Consider the following 16,799-nt stretch of genomic DNA (forward strand, 5'->3'; position numbering starts at 1 on the left):
ACAGGGCGGCAGGGCGGTTATCGGCGGACGCAATAAGGGTGGCACAATGTCTATGTTTGGCTGCCCTTAATGCCACAAGGTAAGTCCGCAAGTAGGCTCTTACCTGTGCTCGATCAGATTCGGAGCGTGAGGACCTCCACCTGCTCTCTAGACGTCTCCTGTGGCATTTCATCACCCTCAGCTCCTCGGTAAACCAAGGAGCCCGGGTGGAACGCTGCCGCAGGAGACGTCGCAAAGGCGCAACCCGGTCCAAGGCCCCAGCTGCCGCCCTATTCCACGTGGCCACTAGGTCCTCCGACCGGGAGCGGGTCAGGGCTATAGGTATTGGCCCAAGCTCCGTCTGGAATCTATCCGGTTCCATCAGGTGCCTGGGGCGGTACCAGCTTAGACAGTCTGGTTCCGCCTCCTCGCGGTGGGAGGTAGCGCCAGGGAAGTTCTGCCAGAGAGATGAGTGATCAGACCATGACAGGGGCGTGATGACTAAATCCCCCATTCCCAGATCACTCGTCCACTGCTCAGATACGAAAACAAGGTCCAGTGTGTGACCACCTTCGTGAGTGGGGCCCTGAACTAATTGGGTCAGGTCCATGGCCGTCATGGAAGCCATGAACTCCCGAGCCACCTCAGAAGCCTCTCCCGTCGACGGCAAGTTGAAATCCCCCATAACCAGAAGCTTGGGGGTCTCAACTGCCGTTTCCGAGATCAGCTCGAGGAGCTCGGGCAGGGCTGCTGATGCATAGCGAGGAGCCAAGTATACAATCAGCAAGCCCCACTGCCTCCCTGGGCCCCATTTCACACCAAGGGACTCACACCCGGGTATCTGAGGAACAGTGAACTCTCTCGGCTCCAAACATTCCCGAATAACTACCGCCACCCCACCACCCTTACCCAGGGCCCGGGGCTGATGAAATGCCCGGAAACCCGGTGGGCACATTTCCACGAGGGGCAGACCGCCCTCGTGGCCCAACCAGGTCTCCGTTATCCCTGCAAGGTCTAGCTCCCCCTCTGAGATCAACTCATTGATGAGGGGGGCCTTGTTAATCACAGACCTTGCATTGCAAAGCATCAGCCGCAGGCCCTGGCTCTGTAGCTCCTGACCACCCAGACTGCGGGGGTTGGTACAAACGACCGGGCATAGCCAACAGCCACAGTCTCCCAACCGACTTGGGATCTTCTCCTGTCCTCGCATCCCCCTCTCCCCACGACCGTTGTAATAAAACAACCCTCCGTTGAAATGACCTTTTCTTTCCCCCCCCCACCTCGTTCCCTTCCTTCCTGGACTCACCTGTTTGTCTGGCACTGGCTTCCCTCCCGGTCTGATGGACCCTTCCCCCCACCCTGGAACCCCCTAAAAAAGATACAAAGCATTTAATTAAAAAACCCCTTAGCTTCCGTTTCCTGCACCTCTCGGGGTTGACAAACCCGTCATCGAGGCGGGCCCTTGAGAGAGCCAAGGGCCATGCCTGCAAGAGAGGGGCCTCCCGCAGGCAGAGCAGGTCTGACCTCAGGTAAATTGATATAAGAATCCAGTGGGGTTAAGGTGCTGCAGATGGTAACAAAGTCAGTAGGGGGGGTAAGACGCAGAATCCTGTTCGTATTTGGATGAGGATGGGGGGGGGGGCAGATAGAAATCCAAATGTCCAGATGGTGCAGGCATAATAGAGGTGGCAAAGATGATAAACGATGATAAAAGATGACAAAAGTGGGTGAAAGCCATATATGGTCCCGAGTGGGCATAAGATGGTCCCAGGTGAGCATGAGCTCATGGACAGAAGTCTAGGGTCCTCAGTGGGTGGGGGGGCGTTCTTAGCCTAGGCCTGCTTGATCCAGGCACCACTCCGGCCTCTCCATGGCCCTAGGCCTGATCTTCCGGTAGCTTCTGCTGTTCTAGACCACCCCCGGCCATCGTCCTGTAACTCCAGATTCTGTCCTGGCTCCCTCCCAAAAAGCCCAAAAACCTCATATTCCAGGCTCTCACCCAGCGTTCCAATATCCTGATGTTAAGCCTTTGGTGTCTTCTTATTAGTGCTGGCTGGTCTGCAGGCGGGGGGAGCCACCAGGGGGCGCTCGGAGATAGCAGATCTTCAGCAAGGCCCCCTGGCAGCGGCGTCTCCTCTCCCGTTCTTCTCATTGCCGCCGCTGCCATCTCTGCCGTTTACTCAGCTGCTCAGCTCCATTCTGCTCAACCAGTCCCAGCCCTGCCAGTCACTCTCACGGACGTCTCCTTACTCCCTCCGCCATCGCCTGCACCAAACACATGCACGCCATCGCCGTTCCTCTTCCTGCCTTCAGCCCCAGCCCCCGCATCCATTTTCCAGCCTCTCACCTCTCTCCGGCCTCTCTCCGGTCTCCCCGGCCTCCCCGACCACCCTGACGGACCGAAATAGGTCCAAAGCAGGCCAGGATGGTTCAGCAGTCCGACTCTCGGCCCTCGGATGGAACGAGGGCCGGCAGCAACCCCTTCCCCGCCATTGGGGCTCCGCTACAGTTCCTGGAGCTCAAGAGGCGACCGCCATCGCCGGAAGCTCCTGGGTTGTGTGTGGGGTGTGTGTGTGTGTGTGTGTGTGGCTGTTTGGAATGATGTGGTGAACAATGGGTGGTCAGCTGAACAGCCCATTCAGAGTTAAGCCAGTCGAGACCCAGAGGCAATGGCAGTGAGAGGTCAAATTAGGAAACCCCTGCCCACTGCTGGCTGCCCGTTGCCCACATTGGCTTCTCATTTTCACCACCACCACCATTGCCTATGCAACTGGACTCCAGCCTGATGCCGAATGGGTAGTTTGGCTGTTATGCCACTGAGAAATCCCCCCCGCCCCCTGCACCATCAGGAGTAGTGTGCAGGCAGCATTTGCTTGCTTTCCCCTACCAGCACCAGAATGAGCTGTGCGCAGGTAGGGTTTGCCTGCCTTCCCCCTTGCTCTCTTCAACATTTATTCCTTTCAGTTTGATGAATACAAATATTCCAAATTGAGCAATATTTTGAAAATATATCCAAGGAAAAGCAGTTTAGTTGCCATAAATACATTCCCTTGAATTCCTATTAAAAAAACCATAATTATTTTTCAAGAACTAAGTGTGATTATTTTGGACTACAGACTTTCTGGAGTGACCCTGACTGAATCCAGCAGCAGGCATGTTGCAGAAGTATTCAGGAAAAACCAGAGATTGAGAGAGTTAGACTTGCACATCCAGAACCCAGATGACAAAGCAATGGAACTATTGCTGGATGGGCTCAAACATCCACAATGCACAATAGAGACATTAAAGTAAGTGACTATTTACTTTCAGTTTGATCTTCATAAGTGTCTTTTGGCTGTTAATATTTTAGAAATATATCTAGAAAATCAATTTAGTTGCCATACTTTGTCCTATTCTCTTCAGTTCCTAAAAATACATTGCATACTTGATATTCAAGAAATTGTACTTTTTGATATTATTTTCTAGTGGGGCTGGGAGGGGGGACAGGTGGCAGGGCAGTGGCTTAGGGAAAACTCTGTGAATGTCCTAGAGTAGCCCAACCAGAGCCCTGATTTGAACCCTAATGAGCATCTCTGGAGGGGCCTGAAAATGGCTGTCCACTGGCGGTCGTCATCCAACCTGACTGAGCATGAGAGGATTTGCAAGGAAGAATGACAGAAAATCCCCCAATACAGGTGTGCAAAGGTTGTTGCAGCATACCCAAAAAGACAGTAATTGCTGCCAAAAATGCTTCAAGGAGGTGCTGAGTGAAGAGTCTTGATACTTATTCTAATGGGATATTTCAGTTTAAAAAAAAAATTAGAGACATTTCTAAAACAATTCTATTTGTTATTATGAGTATTGAGTGTGGATTAATGAGAAAAAAAACAATTTGAACAACTATAGAATCAGGCTGCAGCATAAATAAATTGACAAAAGTGAAATTGGTCTGGGTAACTTCTGAATGGGTCTAGGACCTTCAGGCTCCCATCTTTGGCCATGCCTCCATTGCCTCCAGCAACCCACCTCAGCCCATTCACAGCCAGCTTTCCTCCTCTGCTGGCCCTTTCCCAGTGATTCACCCTGTCCAATGGGTCTCTGGGCCTCCGACCTTTGCTCTTTTGCTCGGCCCATTTGCTGTAACATGAATTATCCCAGGTGTTTTGCTCCAGGGTACAAAAAGCTTCAAGCTAATTGGATGGTAAGTGGCAATGATGGTGATGGGAAGGGGAGCCAAGGGAGCCTGGAGGAGAATGTGATTAGTGACAGGTTACAGAAGAGAACAAGGAGTGCAAGGCTGGCAAATTCTGTTTGCATACAGCTCGTGCTGGTGCTGGGAGGGGGCAGCAGGCAAACACTGCCTGTGCGCTCCTCCTGGGAGGCTGGGGGAAAACAGGTAAATTCTGCCTGCACATCTGGTGTGGTAGGAGGAAACAGGCAAATGACTGTGCATAGCTCCTGCTGGAGCTTGGAGGGGAAAGGAGGCAAATGCTGGCTGTGCACTGCTCCTGGGGGATGTGGGGAACATCAGCGCATTGATGGTAAACACGACTGATGGTGGGTTTTGTGGGGGGGATTAGAATGATGTGGTGCACAATGGGAGGTCAGCTGAACTGCCCGTTCAGAGTTAAGTCAGAGTCGAGACATAGTGGCAATGGCAGTGAGAGGTCAAATTAGGAAACCCCTGCCCATTGCCCACATTGGCTTCTTATTTTCACAACCACCACCATTGCCTATGCACCTGGACTCCAGCCTGATGCCGAATGGGCAGTTTGGCTCTTACGGCACTGTGAACCACCACCCCCGACCCCTGCACCTTCAGGAGTAGTGTGCAGGCAGCATTTGCTTGCTTTCCCCTACCAGCACCAGGACCAGCTGTGCACAGGTAGGGTTTACCTGCCTTCCCCCTTGCTCTCTTCAACATTTATTCCTTTCCGTTGGATGACCACAAATATTCCAAATTGAGCAATATTTTGAAAATATATCCAAGGAAAAGCAGTTCAGTTGTCATAAATACATTCCCTTGAATTCCTTTAAAAAAACAATCCATAATTATTTTTCAAGAACTAATTGTGATTATTTTGGACTGCAGACTTTCTGGAGTGACCCTGTCTGAATCCAGCAGCAGGCATGTTGCAGAAGTCCTCAGGAAAAACCAGAGATTGAGAGAGTTTTACTTTGGCATTGACATCACAGATAACAAATCAATGGAACTATTGTGCGATGGACTCAAACATCCACAATGCACAATAGAGACATTAAAGTAAGTGACTGTTTACTTTCAGTTTGATCTGCATAAGTGTCTTTTGTCTGTTAATATTTTAGAAATATATCTAGAAAATCAATTTAGTTGCCATACTTTGTCCTACTCTCTTCAGTTCAGTTGTCATAAATACATTCCCTTGAATTCCTTTAAAAAAACAATCCATAATTATTTTTCAAGAACTAATTGTGATTATTTTGGACTACAGACTTTCTGTAGTGACCATGTCTGAATCCAGCAGCAGGCATGTTGCAGAAATATTCAGGAAAAACCAGAGATTGAGAGAGTTCTACTTTGGCATTGACATCACAGATAACAAATCAATAGAACTATTGTGCGATGGACTCAAACATCCACAATGCACAATAGGGACATTACAGTAAGTGACTATTTACTTTCAGTTTGATCTGCCTAAGTGTCTTTTGTCTGTTAATATTTTAGAAATATATCTAGAAAATCAATTTAGTTGCCATACTTTGTCCTATTCTCTTCAGTTCAGTTGTCATAAATACATTCCCTTGAATTCCTTTAAAAAAACTATCCATAATTATTTTTCAAGAACTAATTGTGATTATTTTGGACTACAGACTTTCTGGAGTGACCCTGACTGAATCCAGCAGCAGGCATGTTGCAGAAGTATTCAGGAAAAACCAGAGATTGAGAGAGTTAGACTTGCACATCCAGAACCCAGATGACAAAGCAATGGAACTATTGCTGGATGGGCTCAAACATCCACAATGTGCAATAGAGACATTGAAGTAAGTGACTATTTACTTTCAATTTGATCTGCATAAGTGTCTTTTGGCTGTTAATATTTTAGAAATATATCTAGAAAGTCAATTTAGTTGCCATACTTTGTCCTATTCTCTTCAGTTCCTAAAAAATACATTGCATACTTGATATTCAAGAAATTGTACTTTTTGATATATTTTTTTCTAGTGGGGCTGGGAGGGGGAACAGGTGGCAGGGCAGTGGCTTAGGGAAAACTCTGTGAATGTCCTAGAGTGGCCCAACCAGAGCCCTGATTTGAACCCTAATGAGCATCTCTAGAGGGGCCTGAAAATGGCTGTGCACTGGCGGTCGTCATCCAACCTGACTGAGCATGAGAGGATTTGCAAGGAAGAATGACAGAAAATCCCCCAATCCAGGTGTGCAAAGCTTGTTGCATCAGACCCAAATAGACAGTTATTTCTGCCAAAAATGCTTCAACGAGGTACTGAGTGAAGAGTCTTGATACTTAGGCCAATAGGATATTTCAGGTTTTTTTAAAAAAAAATTAGAGACATTTCTAAAACAATTCTATTTGTTATTATGAGTATTGAGTGTGGATTAATGAGAAAAAAAACAATTTGAACAACTATAGAATCAGGCTGCAGCATAAATAATTGACAAAAGTGAAGGTGGTCTGGGTAACTTCTGAATGGGTCTAGGACCTTCAGGATCCCATCTTTGGCCATGCCTCCATTGCCTCCAGCCACCCACATCAGCCCATTCACAGCCAGCTTTCCTCCTCTGTTGGCCCTTTCCCGGTGATTCTCCCTGTCCAATGGGTCTCTGGGCCTCCGACCTTTGCTCTTTGGCTTGGCCCATTTGCTGTAACACGAATTATCCCAGGTGTTCCAGGTGTTCACAGCCAGTTTTCTTCCTCTGCTGGCCCTTTCCTGGTGATTCTTCCTGAGATTAATGTCAGGCACAGTCAACCAGAACAGCTCTGGAAATTAGATAAAACGGTTTCTTTATGGTTGATTCAACAGTTCAGAAGAATCTCACCAACCTGCTAAGCTTCCCTTGGGAGTACCTAATATAGCCTGTTTGACCCCCCCCCCAAGCAAGAATATTTCTTAACTCCCCCTTTAAGGTCTTTCTTCCTTTCAGCTGTAGAATCTATCATAGTTGTAGATGTTAACCAAAAATCATGGGTCACTGTGTACCCACCCAGCCCAGGACATTCTGGGTTTGGTCTTTGGTAAGTAAAAGGGACTATCTCCAACTCCCTCCACCAATTTCCCTTCCGCCTCTGTTCTTTTTACTGTCCTGCCCCCTGCCTTGTAGGGCCTCCGACCCTACAAAACTCTGGGCCTCCGACCCTTGCTCTTTGGCTCGGCCCATTTGTTGTAACACGAATTATTCCAGGTGTTTTACTCCAGGGTACAAAAAGCTGCAAGCCAATTAGATGGCAAGTGGCAATGATGGTGCTGGGAAGGGGAGCCAAGGGGGCCATCAGGGCTAGGAAATGGCCCGCGTTTTGCCAAGCCACGTCTTAGCCAATCAGACGCGGCTTGGCTGTTGCCGGAAGTCAAGCAGGGTAAGCCTGACGTCATCGGGAGAATACTACACCTCTTCCCCCGCAGCGTGGGCGCATGCGTGAATGTTGCGCAGGTGTAATCGCACAAATAGGTGGGGCGGCGGTGGACCCGCCCAGAACGCCTCACTTGTGGTGGAGTCGTCGGTCGAGGAGGTGCCCATGGAAGCTCCTCCTGGGAAGGAGTGGTCAGCCGGGCCTGGACCGTCAGGAAGAGGCTGCGTAATGGGTAGGAATGGGCGATGGGGTGCGGCCGAGACCAGGCTTGAGAGAGATTGCCGGAGGGTGGCGTCAGAGCAGGACAGGCCTGGATAAGAGAAGGCCGGAGGGCAGGGAATTCCCAGGGAAGCCACCCTAGCAGGGTGGCCCCCCCCGGGAGGTTGCCAGTAGGCGGCGTCAGGTGCAAGGAGATCTGGATGGCCTGGAAGCCTGGGCATTGGGCCAGGCAGGTGCTGTTTGGGCAGTGGCAAACCGGGGGTCGGCTGCAAAACATTGGTGGCCGACCTCGCCGGGTCGGTTTGAGTCTCCGGAGGTAGGCGGCGCCTCAATTGATCCACATGGCGCCGCCACTCGATCCCATCGGGTAGGTGGACCCTGTAGGAACAGGGACCAGTTACTGAGGTGACGGTGGCAGGCACCCACCTAGAGTCCCCCGTGTATGAACGGGCCCAGACAGGATCCCCCGCATGGAAACTACGGGAGGGTACCCCCAGGTTGCCAGGCTGTTCCCCAGAGTAGAGTGGGTGCAGTCTATCTAGGGTGGTCCACAGGCGCCGGCCCATCAGCAGCTCCACCGGGGACTTTCCGGAGAGGGGGCAAAGGGTGGAGTGCTGTACCAATAGGTAAGCAGCCACCCTTGCAGGCCAGTTGCCCTGCTCCATCCAGCCCAATGCCTCCTTGGCAGAGCGGACAGCTTGTTCCACCCGGCCATTGCTGGCGGGATGGTACGGGGCGAACGAGGCATGGCGGATGCCCTAGGAGGCCAAGAAATCCTGGAACGTGGTGGACGAAAACAGAGGCCCGTTGTCTGAGACGACAACGTCCGGCAGGCCATGGGTGGCGAACAGGCGCTGCAACGCTCGGACCGTGGTCTCCGCCATGGTGGAAGCCATGAGGATTAGCGTCCACCATGACCAGGAACGTCTGGCCTCGGAAGGGACCTGCAAAATCTAGGTGGAGGCGCGGCCAAGGTCCCCGGGGCAGGTCCCATTCCCTGGGCGCAGCCGCCGAAGGCGCTGGCCGGGAAAGTTGGCAGGGGGAGCACCTAGCCACCCAGGACGCTATCTTGTCATCCAAACGAGGCCACCAGACATAACTGCAAGCCAGCGCCTTCATGCGCGCAATGCTTGGGTGGCCCTCGTGGAGGTGTGATAGCACCAGGTGGTGGAGGCTAGGTGGGATGACCACCCTGTCACCCCACAGGAGGCACCCACTGTGGAGTGACAGCTCCAACTGCCTGACCTTGAAGGGGCGGAGGTCATCCGACACCGTCCCCTCAGGCCAGCCCCACAGGACCCATGTCATGACCTTGGACAGGACAGGGTCAGCCCTGGACAGGGCAGCACCTCGCTAGCCGACAGGGGAAGTGCCAAATCAGCTATGGCCAGGACAGACAGACAAGGGACAATCTGAGGGTCAGACACCGGAAGGGGACAATGGCTAAGGGCATCAGCGTGCCCCAGGTGCTTCCCTGGGCGGTACTGGAGGGAGTAGCTGTATGACGCCAGGAATTCCGTCCAGCGGGTCATATGTGGGGATAGAATGGGGGGGTCGGCCGGTCACCGGCCAGAAGCCCTAGGAGCGGCTTGTGGTCGGTGAACAGCATAAAATGCCGACCGTACAGGTAATCGTGGAACCTTTTAACTCCGGACACCGCAGCCAGAGCCTCCTTGTCGATCTGGCTGTAATTCCTTTCGGCAGGAGATAGTGTCCAGGAGTAAAAAGCAATGGGGGCTTCTGAGCCATTGGGAAGGACATGGCTCAGGACCGCCCCCAAACCCACAGGAGAGGCGTCACAATGGCAGCCTGTCACTATATTGGACGAGGACTGCCGTTGATGTCAGCATGTCTTTGACAGCCGCAAATGCATGCGCTTCGCAGCTGCCCCAGCACCAGGCCGCGGATCGGTCGAGCAACCAATGCAGCAGCTCAGCTAGTGACACCTTGTAGGGTAAAAATGGTGTGTAAAAATTAAGCAAGCCAAGGAACACCTGCAACTCCGCCTTGGAGGCAGGCGTGGGGGTGTTCCTGATGGCTGCAACTTTAGAGGGGGTAGGGTGGATGCCCTGGGCATCAATGGTGAAACCCAGGAAATCCACCCTAGGCACAGCAAACGAGCATTTACTGCGCTTGAGTTTTAGACCCGCGCCCCTGAAACGGTCGAGGACCTTCTGTAATATTTCGATGAGTCCCAATTGGCTGCTAGTGGCGATCAGGACATCATCAAAATATGGAACCATGCCAGGGAGCCCATGGAGCAGGTGCTCCATGAGGCTCTGGAAGATCCCCGGGGCAATGGAAACGCTGAATTGAAGGCGGTGGCAGCGGAAAGCCCCGCGGTGGGTGACGATGGTCTGGGCAGCCGCCGCATCATCATCCACCGGGAGCTGCTTGTAGGCCTGCGCCATGTCCAGTTTGGCAAAGATGCAGCCGTGCCCCAAGGAATGGAGCAGGTGCTGCACAACAGGGACTGGATAGGGGTTCGCCTGGAGGGCAAGGTTAATGGTCGACTTGAAGTCCGCACAGAGGCATATGGAGCCTTCGGCCTTGACGGGGTCCACAATTGGGGTCTCCCATTGGGAATAGTCGACAGGCTCCAAAATGCCCTGTGCCAAAAGCTTATCAAGCTCGGCATCGACCTTGGCCCTCAAGGCGAAAAGAACCCTGCGGGCCTTTAACCTAATAGGGGCAACCTGGGGATCTAGGTTGAGGGACATGGGGGTGCTCTTGTAAGCACCCAATGGCCCGTCAAAGACGTCAGCGTATGCTGCTAAGACGTCAGCCACGTCTGGAGGCATAGCATTGACATGGCGCACCCCGTGAACTGACAACCCCAGGGCAGGGAACCAATCAAGACCCAATAGGGGGCAGGGGCTTTTCCACAACCAGTATGGGAAGGCAACCAGAAAACTCCCCATACTCCACCCGCACAGTACAACAACCCAGGGTGGGAATGAGAGTCCCCTGGTAGTCCCTCAGTGCAATGTCCGGGGCGGACAGTTGGCGTTTTGGACGCCTGGGCAGAGGCAGGAGAATTCTGCCCAAGAGAGGAGGGACCAGGACGAGCCCGAGTCGACCTCCATGATGCAGGGGGAGCCTTCAATCAAGAGAGAAGCCTTGATCCTTCCTGCACCTGCAGACGCGTGGCAGGTCGACTCTGCAGGGGTGGCAGGAAGGTCCGCCTCAATAGCGTAGCAGTCATCTCAGGGCTGTTGTTGTCGGTGTGTTTGCTGGGTGGCAGGACGCGGTGGCACATTGGTGGAGGTCGGGCCGAAGTCACTGGAGCGCTGAGGCAGAGGCAGAGGCAGGGAAGCCCGACAGACTTGGACCAGGTGCCCTTTCTTTAGACAGTGGCGGCAGACGGCTGCTTTGAATGGGCAGGCGGCCCGGTCGTGGCTGCCGCCGCAGCCGAAGCAGGTGCTGGAGCTTTAGCGGGGGCGCTGTGCAGTATGATGTCGGGACGCTGGAACCAGGCAGGTGACCATGTCATCTTCCTCCGGATTCTCCGACAGGGGAACTAATACGTCTACTAGGCAGGTGCGGCCGGGAGGCAGTGGTGGCTGCAGCTGGAACATTTCTGCCGTGGATTGCTCTGAGAGCTTGGCTGCTCTGGCCTCGGCAATCGCCTCCTGCAGGGTCACATCCGCTCGGGCCAGTAGGCGCCACCTGAGGTGGATATCCTTGACCCCGCAGACGAATCGTTCCACCAATGCTGAGTCCAAGTTGGTGAACTCGCACTGCATGGCGGAGGTGCAGAGGGCCTGGAGGAATTGGCTTATGGTTTCCTCCGGCTTCTGCACGCACCACCGGAATGCATAGCGCCGAGCGATCCAGGATGGTGTCGGCGCGTAATGGTGCTGTAGCTTGCGTATTAGAGTGTCCCAATCAAGGGAATGGACCAGCTGGGGGGCCGCCAGAGCCCTGGCGGAGTTAAACATTGCTGGTCAACAGCAACTTAAAAAGAAGCTACACTTCTCATCTGCCGGAATGTTGCTGTTGGCGATCAGGAAGCACTCGAATCTTTCGAGGAAACCATCCCAGGACTCTCCGGCAGTTCTGAACGGCGCGAACGGAGGCATCGAAGCCATCCCAGCACCGCAATTGAATCTGCTGCCTCAGGGAGTTACAGTGAAATTGTTGGGCTCGCCTGTCGCGATGGTCAGCGTGGTGGTGTCAGCAGCCACTGGATCCCACCTTCGTCGCCAGTGTTAGATGTGGGCAAGCATGAGGCTGACACGGCTGAGGTAACTTCAACAAGTTTAATCGCAACAGGTCTTCACAGTTAATACAGGAGAGAAGCAAAGCTTTCCCTGCTTGACAGCTATTTATATGGAGCTGTCAAGCAGGGCAACCAATCAGGGCAAGGAAATGGCCCGCGTTTAGCCAAGCCGCATCTTACCCAATCAGACGCGACTTGGCTGTTGCCGGAAGTCAGGCAGGGTAAGCCTGATGTCATCGGGAGAATACTATAGACAGGTTACAGGAGAGAGCAAGGAGGGCAGGCAGGCAAATTCTACTTGCATACAGCTCATGCTGGTGCTGGGAGGGGGCAGCAGGCAAACACTGCCTGTGCGCTCCTCCTGGGAGGCTGGGGGAAAACAGGTAAATTCGGCCTGCACATCTGGTGTGGTAGGAGGAAACAGGCAAATGACTGTGCATAGCTCCTGGTGGAGCTGGAGGGGAAAGAAGGCAAATGCTGGCTGTGCACTGCTCCTAGGGGATGTGAGGAACATCAGCACATCGATGGTAAACACGACCGATCGTGGGTTGTGTGTATATGGGTGGTTGTTTAGAATGGCGTGGTGCACAATGGGAGGGCAGCTGAACTGCCTGTTCAGACTTAAGCCAGAGTCGAGACCCAGAGGCAATGGCAGTGAGAGGTCAAATTTGGAAACCCCTGCCCACTGCTGGCTGCCCGTTGCCCACATTGGCTTCTCATTTTCACCACCAATACCATTGCCTATGCACCTGGACTCCGGCCTGATGCCAAATGGGCAGTTTGGCTGTTATGCCACCGAGAAATCCCCCCCGCCCCCTGCACTATCAGGAGTAGTGTGCAGGCAGCATTTGCTTGCTTTCCCCTACCAGCACCAGGATGAGCTGTGCACAGGTAGGGTTTGCCTGCCGTCCCCCTTGCTCTCTTCAACATTTATTCCTTTCAGTTTGATGAATACAAATATTCCAAATTGAGCAATATTAAAATATATCCAAGGAAAAGCGGTTTAGTTGCCATAAATACATTCCCTTGAATTCCTATTAAAAAATCCATAATTATTTTTCAAGAACTAAGTGATTATTTTGGACTACAGACTTTCTGGAGTGACCCTGACTGAATCCGGCAGCAGGCATGTTGCAGAAGTATTCAGGAAAAACCAGAGATTGAGAGAGATATACTTGGGCATCTATGACCTAGATGACAAAGTAATGCAACTATTGTCCGATGGGCTCAAACATCCAAAATGCACAATAGAGACCTTAAAGTAAGTGACTATTTACTTTCAGTTTGATCTTCATAAGTGTCTTTTGGCTGTTAATATTTTAGAAATATATCTAGAAAGTCAATTTAGTTGCCATACTTTGTCCTATTCTCTTCAGTTCCTAAAAAATACGTTGCATACTTGATATTCAAGAAATTGTACTTTTTGATATTTTTTCTGGTGGGGCTGGGAGGGGGGACAGGTGGCAGGGCAGTGGCTTAGGGAAAACTCTGAATGTCCTAGAGTGGCCCAACCAGAGCCGTGATTTGAACCTTAATGAGCATCTCTAGAGGGGCCTGAAAATGGCTGTCCACTGGCAGTCGTCATCCAACCTGACTGAGCCTGAGAGGATTTGCAAGGAAGAATGACAGAAAATCCCCCAATCCAAGTGTGCAAAGCTTGTTGCATTATACCCCAAAAGATAGTAATTGCTGCCAGAAATGCTTCAACGAGGTACTGAGTGAAGAGTCTTGATACTTATGCCAATGGGATATTGCAGGTTTTTTTAAAAAAAAATTACAGACATTTCTAAAACAATTCTCTTTGTTATTATGCAGTATTGAGTGTAGATTAATGAGAAAAAAAACAACTTGAACAACTATAGAATCAGGCTGCAGCATAAAAAAATTTACAAAACTCAAAGGGGGTCTGGGTAACTTCTGAATGGGTCTAGGACCTTCAGGCTCCCATCTTTGGCCATGCCTCCATTGCCTCCAGCCACCCACCTCAGCCCATTCACAACCAGCTTTCCTCCTCTGCTGGCCCTTTCCCGGTGATTCTCCCTGTCCAATGGGTCTCTGGGCCTCCGACCTTTGCTCTTCTGCTCGGCCCATTTTCTGTAACACGAATTATCCCTGGTGTTTCGCTCCAGGGTACAAAAGGCTGCAAGCCAATTGGATGGCAGGTGGCAATGATGGTGCTGGGAAGGGAAGCCAAGGGGGCCTGGAGTGGCAATGATGGTGCCACTGATTATTGACAGGTTACAGGAGAGAGCAAGGAGGGCAGGCAGGCAAATTCTGCTTGCACACAGCTCGTGCTGGTGCTGGGAGGGGGCAGCAGGCAAACACTCCCTGTGCATTCCTCCTGGGAGGCTGGGGGAAAACAGGTAAATTCTGCCTGCACATCTGGTGTGTTAGGAGGAAACAGGCAAATGACTGTGCATAACTCCTGGTGGAGCTGGGAGGGGAATGGAGGCAAATGCTGGCTGTGCACTGGTCCTGGGGGATGTGGGGAACATCAGCGCATTGATGGTAAACATGACTGATGGTGGGTTGTGTGTATGTGGGGAGGGTGTTTAGAATGGTGTGGTGCACAATGGGAGGGCAGCTGAACTGCTCATTCAGAGTTTAGCCAGTCGAGACACAGAGGCAATGGCAGTGAGAGGTCAGATTAGCAAACCCCTGCCCACTGCTGGCTGCCCGTTGCCCACATTGGCTTCTCATTTTCACCACCACCATCATTGCCTATGCACCTGGACTCTGGCCTGATGCCAAATTTGCAGTGGCTGTTAGGCCACTGTGAAATCCCCTGCCCCTGCCCCCTTCCCCATCAGGAGTAGTGTGCAGGCAGTATTTGCTTGCTTTCCCCTACCAGCACCAGGATGAGCTGTGCGCATGTAGGATTTGCCTGCCTTCCCCCTTGCTCTCTTCAACATTTATTCCTTTCAGTTTGATGAACACAAATATTCCAAATTGAGCAATATTTTGAAAATATATCCAAGGAAAAGCAGTTCAGTTGCCATAAATACATTCCCTTGAATTCCTTTAAAAAAACAATCCATAATTATTTTTCAAGAACTAATTGTGATTATTTTGGACTGCAGACTTTCTGGAGTGGTCCTGACTGAATCCCGCAGCAGGCATGTTGCAGAAATATTCAGGAAAACCAGCGATTCTGAAGAACCACTCAGATGAGAAGTACAAGCTGGACTGGAGAAGATGGATTGACTATATTGAAAACAAATACCGGACTAAACAATTTCAGTTAGTTTATGAATGAAGGCGTAAAGAAAGTTACAGTTTATTCAAAGTCAGTTTAATAAAGGGGGAGTTAAAGCACAAGATTAGTAACATGTTAAAATTAGTTAGCTTATGTTAGCGTATGGTTGTTAAATGTTTATACCCTGTATTTTGCTCTCGGAGGTCGGGGGGAGGGAGGGGGGAAGAGGTAAGGGGGATGATAATTGTAAAATTTATTTTAAAAAATTTAATTAAAAAAAAAGGGGGGGAAAGGAAAAACCAGCGATTGGGAGAGTTATACTTGGACATCAAGTGCCCACATGATAAAACAATGGAACTATTGTGCGATGGGATCAAACATCCACAATGCACAATAGTGACATTAAAGTAAGTGACTATTTACTTTCTACCCTAATGAACATCTCTGGAGGGGCCTGAAAATGGCTGTCCATTGACGGTCGTCATCCAACCTGACTGAGCATGAGAGGATTTGCAAGGAAGAATGACAGAAAATCCCCCAATCCAGGTGTGCAAAGCTCGGCCCATTTGCTGAATCACCATTTATCCCAGGTGTTTTGCTCCACGGTACAAAAAGCTGCCAGCCCATTAGATGGCAAATGGCAATAATGGTGCTGGAGAAGTGTGGCCAAGGGGGCTAGGAGGCGAATGTAATTAGTGACAGGTTACAGAAGAGAGCAAGGAAGGCAGGCAGGCAAATGCTCCCTGCGTACAGCTCGTGCTTGTGCTGGAAGGGGGCAGCAGGCAAATGTTGCCTGCACATCTGGTGCTTGTAGGAGGAAGCAGGGAAACGCCTCTGCACTGCTCCTAATGGAGCTGGGAGGGGGATGGAGGCAAATGCTTCTGGGGGCACTGGGGGGGGAAGCAGTGCAGCAACAGTAAACATGGCTGATGGTAGTGTTGGTGTGTGTGTAGAATGGTGTGGTGCACAATGGGAGGGCAGCTGTACTCCCCATTCAGAGTTAAACTTCTCCAGGGGGTTGGGGGGCATCAGTGCATTGATAGTAAACACAGCTGATGGTGGTGTTGGGGTTAGGGGTGTAGAATGGTATGGTACACAATGTGAGGACAACTGAACTGCCCGTTCAGAGTAAAGCCAGAGTCCAGACGCAGAGGCAATGGCAGTGAGAGGTCAAATTGGGAAGCCCCCATCTACTGCTGCCTGCCCATTGCCCACGGTGGCTTCTCATTTTCACCACCACCACTACCATTACCTCTGCACCTGGACATCAGCCTGATGCTGAACGGGCAGTTTGGCTACTCTCCCACTGTGCACACACACCCTGCAACATCAGTGTGCAGGCAGCATTTGCCTGCTGCCCCCTCCCAGCACCAACTGCGTGCAAGTAGGGTTTACCTGCCTTCCCCTATTGCTCTCTTCCGTAACCTGTCAACAATCGCATCCCCCTCTGAGCCCTCTTGGTCACCCTTCCCAGGCACATTGTTGCCACCTGCCACCTGATTGGCTGGTGGCTTTTTGTCCCGTGGAACAAAACAACTGGGACAAATGTGTCTGGGTGAATGGGGCAAGCTGAAGGGCAAGGGGTGGAGGGCTAGAGAGAATTGCTGGGGGAGGGCCAGCAGAATAGAAAAGCTGGCTGTGA

The 16,799-nt window shown here is 51.5% G+C and overlaps 1 protein-coding gene across 1 annotated transcript in view; it reads left to right on the forward strand.

Moving 5' to 3' along the window:
* The window catches only part of LOC309388973 (NACHT, LRR and PYD domains-containing protein 12-like), a gene marked incomplete at its 3' end in the record, with an annotated part of 113,647 nt that overhangs the window by 80,548 nt on the left and 16,300 nt on the right, over positions 1-16,799 (forward strand). Inside the window, exons 8-10 of the mRNA XM_081946803.1 lie at positions 3,096-3,266; positions 5,051-5,221; positions 5,809-5,979. Coding sequence (XP_081802929.1) covers positions 3,096-3,266; positions 5,051-5,221; positions 5,809-5,979 — 513 coding nt within the window. The remainder of the gene's footprint in view (positions 1-3,095; positions 3,267-5,050; positions 5,222-5,808; positions 5,980-16,799) is intronic.

Source organism: Natrix helvetica (genome assembly GCF_964273705.1).
Source record: "Natrix helvetica genome assembly, chromosome: 1".
NCBI classification, from domain to species: Eukaryota; Metazoa; Chordata; class Lepidosauria; order Squamata; family Natricidae; genus Natrix; species Natrix helvetica.